Here is a 7,363-nt window from a genome sequence, read left to right on the forward strand (position 1 = left end):
GTGATGCAAATTTCTTCTCCTCAGTTCCTCCACGGTGAGTGCAGGGACAAACATTCAGGTTCTGTGTAAGGCCACTCCTGGTCTTCAGTACAAGATATCACCACTGACAGAAGAGTACAGGACATTAGCCTCTGCCCTCTGGACTCCTTCCTCAGAACTGGTCACTGTAGCACTACTCAAGAGAAAGCTCCTTCAGCTTCCTGCCATATAGCACCATCATCACAAGCTGCCTCCAAACATGACCTGCATTTTTTGTCATTCAAAGATAAGGCTGATGTACCACAGCAGGAGATCTAAGGATATCTTGGACCTGGTAATGATCTGCGTATTCCCTTAATAATCCCTCTCCACCCCTGAGGATACAATCAGTTTGCCTATTCCGGGTGACAGGACATACAACGTCACTCCAAGTGAGATATCGTGGTTATCAGTGATGCTACTGTGAACCAACTTTCTTTGACAAAATCTGGTTTTCTGTAGCATCTGTTGATTCTAGAAAAATGAATAAAAATGTCTGGACACAATTTGCTTTCAGGGTAGCAGCTGCTAACACAATATGGAAAGCCTGTGAGACTGGAGTTCATCAACAGTCTCCTACTTCTCAGCAGCTCTCAAGATTGCTTGCTGTCAGGCTCTACTGGCCTGACAGGATGGCTATAAATACTATGCTTGTAACTTCTCAGGACAGCAAGAACAGATGTCTCTTCCTGGACGGAAAACATTCCGCCCTTCATGTAGATATTATCATTCAATGTCAATTAGCAGAGTGACACAATATCCTCCTCTTTGTCAAGAGTCATTTGCTATCCTGCACCGTGGTCTACTTGATGCCATATTTTCTCTATGCACCACACCTTCTGTGCTCATTAGCACGAAGTCTGGACAAATAAAGGTTACAAAGTAGATTACTTTAGAGGGCACCTTGCAAGATGGAGGTTACCTCAAAAAAATAACATAACTACCTTGGATATGAACAAGGAGTTTTAGGGAGTCTGCTTCAGAATACATGTACCTCCAAGCTCATTAGCAAACACATTTCTAATCTCTTGAATGAACACTTTTCCTTCATGATCTGTTGGTTTTTAGGATCTTTCACAAGATAAGGCAGGTACTAAGACTCTTTGCTGTAGCATGGCTGTGGCAATTTAGATACATGGACCTCCTCAGCGCAGCGATGCAGTACCAAGAAGGTTGCCCATGTTCCTGGGCATTCTTATGCAGAGCTCTGGAAGACTGGCCTATTTGAGACCAACCTCCATATCTGTGGTTGATCACTAAACCACCCTTATTCAACCCTGACTACAAACAGCAAGAAAACTTTGACTAAGAGTTGCTAGGCAAACTAAGTCTTCCTCATGATGTTCAGAAAGAGCCCTAGACTTCTGGAAATCTCAGTTCTCATTCTCACAATTCTCTACGGGAATACATAGGTAGACACCTATCTATTTGTTCAGTCACCCTGTAATAACCTTGTCTCACTATTTCTCCATAATGAAAAATTCCTTTATCTATCTATCTATCTATCTAAACATATATAATATGTCATAGGGTGGCAAAAAAAGTTTCGTTTTTTGTCCTTTAGAGATCTAGTTAATATTGCCCCCTGGAAAAGTAGCCTACCCGCCCAAGATGACTATGAACTTAGTGTTCATAGTCTTGGTGAATTAGTCATATAAGCTGACAGCAACCCATTCTGCTCTCATGAGGCCCCACCTGGAGTACTGCGTCCAGTTCTGGGGTCCCCAACTCAAGAAGGACATGGACCTACTGGACTGAATCCAGAGGAGGCCACGAGGATGATGAGAGGGCTGGAGCACCTCTCCTATGAGGACAGGATGAGAGAGTTGAGGCTCTTCAGCCTGGAGAAGACTCCAGGGAGACCTCCTAGCAGCCTTCAATACCTGAAGGGGCTACAGGAAGGCTGGGGAGGGACTTTTTACAAGGGCAGGTAGTGATAGAACAAGGGGAAATGGCTTTAAGCTGGAAGAGGGTGGGTTTAGATGAGATATTAGGAAGAAATTCTTTCCTGTGAGGGTGGTCAGACACTGTCCCAGGTTGCCCAGAGAAGCTGTGGCTGCTCCTCCCTGGAAGTGTTGAAGGCCAGGTTGGATGAGGCTTTGAGCAACCTGATCTAGTGGAAGGTGTCCCTGCTGATGGCAGGGGGATTGGAACTAGATGATCTTTAAGGTCCCTTCCAATCCAGACCATTCTATGATTCTTTGCCTTTCCACCAGGCTTTCTGGTGGTTTTCACCTTTTGTAGGAAAACAGGGAAATTCAAGTGCTAACTAATGATGTTTCTTACAATTGTTGTCTTTTCAATTAGACTCTTCCTCCAGATGATTCCAATGTGCGTCCGGAAAGTTGAATATAAGAAATCATTTTTTCTTGAAGTCTCACTCTTCTTATGTGAATACTTCACTTTCACCTCACTTTAACCTGTCTGTTTCCACAGCTATTTGTGTCATCATCCAGCAGCCAGTAACAAGTCAAAGAGCAAATCTTTGCCAGGACCTAGAGAGAAGACTGCTATGCTATGCTGAACCTGTAGGTAGTGATGAAACTAGACCACTAGAACTCTAGTTGCACTAACAGCCTCATTAGAGAGGCACCTTGTTCACAGCACTAGCAAAGTCACTTTGAACTTAATTCCTAAATTTACACAGCACTAAGTCATCACAGAGGCATCCAGAAATGATGCTGTACTAGGCAGAACAATCCTGTATTCACCTACAATTAATGACTCAACTAGGTAACCAGCAAACCATGTTTAGGGATATTACTTGGAATCACTCAAAAAAAAACCAAAAAACACATCATTGTTATGGCAGAAACCTACACAATATTTGCTGATGCCATAGCTTAAATGGCATTCAACTGACCATCAAACCCAAACCACAAATAAAGACAGACTGAAATAAAAGCTCTATCACTATAGGAAATAATTAAATTTCTCCTTTCCTCTTCCCTTTCTTCAAAAAACTCTTTAGCTCTTGGGAGCTCTTTAACTCTCTAAAACAACACTGAATCAAGGGATATATAACACCCACTATCCTATTTGCACAGCAGACCTAAGGGCAAGGCTGGGTATACAAGTGCCTTGCAATAAGACCTTCTGATTTTCAATACCAGCAGTTTAAGTATACCCTCAGCATGGATGTATATGTATATATATACATCTCAAAAATGGCCAGTTAGTGATAAATAGCTTTCTTTAACATCGGTGTTCATTAGAATGAGACATAAGAACAGAAACTGATATTACCATTAGAAATGTATTTCATTCCTATCATCACAGTGATTTTCAAGTTGTACCTACCAAAAGGAAAACTTTGCTGTCAGGCTTGACTTTGTGTTTCTCCATGTATTTTATGAGGCTACTATTGGCATATCTGAAAAATACAGTTAAACAAAGACATTTCTGAAACAATACAGCATTAAGAATATGGAACTGTACCAAGTGATCACAAAAACATTTACCAGCCCTGAACAAGCAAACTATAAAAACAACTGCTATCAGAAAACATGTCAGATATTTATCTAGCAGTTGCACACAAAGTGTGCTTTTCACTAACAGGAATAGTATCAACTGTGTACAGATTATTTCCACGGAACATGCAACTTTTCTAGTGTATGGATAAGCTGTTGACATGGGCATATGACAGAGAAACTCAACTTGAAGTCTATACTCTGGTTTTCTAAAGCAATTCTGCCACAGAAAGTGTACAACAGTTCATAACAGCACAAGAGCTAAACTATTAAGGTTGTTTCCAGTTGCAGTTTGGCAGAGCAGTTAGTTTACCTGAATCCATGTCCTCTGCCTAACAACAGATTCTGTGTTGCTCCTTACACCCTGTGATCTATCACCACCACTTGACTAATTTAGCCAGAGCACCTGGAAACACTGAAAGTGGAAAATTCTCAGATCCCAGATCAGCTTTGCATCACAACCTATTACACACTACCTTCCACACAAATTTCTGTCCACTACTTGGCTGTCTCCACATAGCTGCTGGTCAAAAGGACCAGGGAGGTGCTTCCCTATTCTTTCTCACACAAAGTGAATGAAGTTATCTTGAACAGCTAATAGAAGTGGTTTAAGCAAGCTCACATGTCTGTGCCTGCCATAGATTAAATGGCACTTACGACAACTCCTTCTAGAGAAATGAGGAGGCCACTCAGCTGATGCTTTTAACAAGCAGCTGAGGGAGAGAACATCATTCAAACAAAACAGCCAGTTCAAACAGGACAGCTGTCATAGTGCTAGAACCCAAACACTCCAAAAGCCCCTCCCCAAAAAGTCAAGCGGATAGGAGCCAACTTCTGCCTAGCTGCGACATTCACTGAACTGTTGTTGTATTATCATCACTCACGTTGTTCTCCTGAAATCTTTCTGAAGAGTTGGATATTCTGGCATCTTCCTTATGTCTTCCCAATCTTTATCTTTGGTGGAGGGGAAAAAGGAGAAGCATTTACAATTCTGAAAGTGTAGGTTAAATAATACACAAGAAGAAATAACAAGAGCAGTTGTTTGACTGTCTATTGGCCAGCGCTATTGTTCCATAATTATCAGCATTTACAAATCCATCAAACTGACAGCTTCTTTGTACCTATATGAACAACTAGTCATTTCCTTCAGAAAAAAAAGAAAAAAATCAACTCAGTAGCATTACATCTGACATTTTAATGAAAATAAATTACCTGCAGGGAATCCCATTACACTGAAAATGCGATCTAGCTGATCATGATGAAAAGGATTACTTGTTTTGATGTCCTCCTGACGACAGTGAAATATAGGTTCCGAAGTCAATAGTTCAGCAAATATGCAACCAATTGCCCAAATATCTAAGAAAGAAGGAGGGTAATTCATGCAAATTTACTGCACTTCATCACTCTGTTTTTTGTTTCTGCACAATTTCTCAACAGCCTGTATAACCACAGTAAGATAAAATGCCTCACAATATAATTACATTCAGTACTTTAAAAATAATGCATTAATAAAATACATAAAAACCGGTAAAATCTAGAGATTTTTTTTTTCAGTCAAAATAAAGAGTCTCCAAATTCTATTCCAAGCTGTACACTGGTAGTCCAGCACTTAACGTATCATTGTTATGGTAGAAACCTACACAATATTTGCTGATGCCATAGCTTAAATGGCATTCAACTGACCATCAAACCCAAACCACAAATAAAGACAGACTGAAATAAAAGCTCTATCACATATTTCAGAACAATTCCAAACAGATAATTGATAGCCAAATAAATACTAAGAAGGAAAAGACTAATAACTCATACGTTAAGCCAAATAGTGCAAGCTAGTTAAAATGGAGAAACAAGACTGTAATTTTAATCAAGAGTAGAAGAACAATTATCAAACTTTTAAAAAAAAAATATTACTTGACAATTGACTCCCACTGGAACAATACTAGAACTGCTCATCTACATCTCATGTACATACAGAAAACAACAGCATGATAGACTGATGTTTTAATGAAAGTAAATAAGAACCTCTGTTTCATAAATTTCTCATTAACCTGCTTTTCAAAATTACACCTCTTGTGGATAAGAACATTAGTTTCATTTATAGGAGAAGAAATTTCTAGATTGCATGTATTCATTCTAGTTACTAGTATCACCATCCATCTTGGTGTTCTGTATGACTCAAATGCTTTATTATGCATCTTAAAATGAAAGTTTGAATTTGTCAGTGAGAAGAAAGTTATAGCAGAAGACACACATATTTGCTACATTGACAAACATGTCTGGGATATAACTCTGGAAAAAGTTGTTAAGATCAGATGAATAACGAGTATAGATTGCTGAATACAAGAGCATGGAGACTTGCTTAGTAGTTGACGTTAAACTAGATGACCCTTGGAAACCTTTTAGATTTTGTTAAATTTAACAGCATAAATACTGAAAACAATTCACCCCAAATTTTTAGGTCTAAGAGATAAAAAACTACCTCACTGGAGTTTGGTCTATTAGATTCTGACTAAAGAGAACACACCAAGAGAAGTCTCTGGCTTGTTGCAACTAATCTGAGACTCAAAACCCCACCTGCTGGCACTGATGGTGCTTGGCCCATGCTGCCTGTGACACACATGGTCTCCCGAAGAAAGAAAAAAGCACTGCTCTCTTTATGTGGGGAATGAAGAAAGAGCCATCACACTCTCTTTGCCAAAACACGTCAGTTCCATTTCCACCATGTTACAGGTGTGGAGCTTGGGGTGTCCCAATTTATAAGGCTTTCACCCTCCTTCTTTTACAGGAAAGTCTGATAACATTTCGGTCTGACTTTACAGTTTCGACAGGGTATAACTTGCTCTGTGTATTACATCACTTTCTCAGGGTTTTATCTTCCTTTTTCTTATTAGCCTTATCTGCATGAAAAAAAGATCTTTAGGACTTGAGATTTTATCTGCCCAAGCAGCTAATGCAGTGTATTAATCACAACTCCTGCCTGAGTAGCAGGCATAAATTATCTACTCCAGAATGGAAATTGCTTATTATTTGAAGAATAGCATCTTCATTTAACAGCATCTATTCATTCATTTTCATACTAGACAGCAAATCCTTTTGGAGATGGTTTACCTAGAGGCCAAAGGAGTTGCAGCTCTCTTGGTTTTCATGGCTTTCCGCAGGGCTCACTGTCCATCACATAGCAAGGGAGAGGCTGGGCCACTGCTTGTTATTCTATTCATTACTGCTCTACCCAGACTTACCTTTTCCTTTTAAAGAAAAACAAAATCTAGTATTCTTGTTGACAGCAAAGTTGAACTGGGAAATCTCCCTGATGATTGATCTCTACCTGAACATAAGGAAGAACTTCTTTACCGTCAGGGTGACTAAGCACTGGAACAGGTTGCCCAGAGAGGTTGTGGAATCTCCCTCCCTGGAGATATTCAAAAACTGTCTGGACAAAATCCTGGTTTATGTGCTCTAAGAGTGGTTGGACTAGATGACCTTCAGAGGTCCCTTCCAACCTCAACCATTCTGTGATTCTGTGACACAGCAAACTTCAAAACTCTGTTCCTCCTTCATCAGCTGAACTGTGTGACAGCAGAGCCACTCCCTTCCTGACTCAGTGATTAATACATACAGCACATTTTAAATCCTTTGAGAATTCAGAAAGACAGACGTTGTACCAAGTGGAAGTTACATCTGAATAACACTGGTAACTCCCAAGCTAGTGGGGTATTTTCTATGCGATGGCATCACTGGACAAGTCAAGCATAAGAACATTTTAGCTCTGATCAGTCATTATAGTCTCTAGCAGTTCATAGTGCTGGGTTTCAACGCTTTCGGTCTCTTGCCAGATAATCTTCAGCTTCAAAGAACTAAAATAAGATAACCCAAAA

The 7,363-nt window shown here is 39.9% G+C and overlaps 1 protein-coding gene across 1 annotated transcript in view; it reads right to left on the bottom strand.

Moving 5' to 3' along the window:
- The window catches only part of CDK19 (cyclin dependent kinase 19), a gene marked incomplete at its 5' end in the record, with an annotated part of 16,754 nt that extends 11,910 nt beyond the window's left edge, over positions 1 to 4,844 (bottom strand). Inside the window, 3 exons of the mRNA XM_010175809.1 lie at positions 3,319 to 3,391; positions 4,373 to 4,442; positions 4,701 to 4,844. Coding sequence (XP_010174111.1) covers positions 3,319 to 3,391; positions 4,373 to 4,442; positions 4,701 to 4,844 — 287 coding nt within the window. The remainder of the gene's footprint in view (positions 1 to 3,318; positions 3,392 to 4,372; positions 4,443 to 4,700) is intronic.
- Between the last annotated feature and the right edge of the window lie 2,519 nt (positions 4,845 to 7,363).

The sequence above is a fragment of the Antrostomus carolinensis genome, unplaced genomic scaffold, assembly GCF_000700745.2.
Source record: "Antrostomus carolinensis isolate BGI_N321 unplaced genomic scaffold, ASM70074v2 scaffold14989, whole genome shotgun sequence".
Lineage (NCBI taxonomy): Eukaryota > Metazoa > Chordata > Aves > Caprimulgiformes > Caprimulgidae > Antrostomus > Antrostomus carolinensis.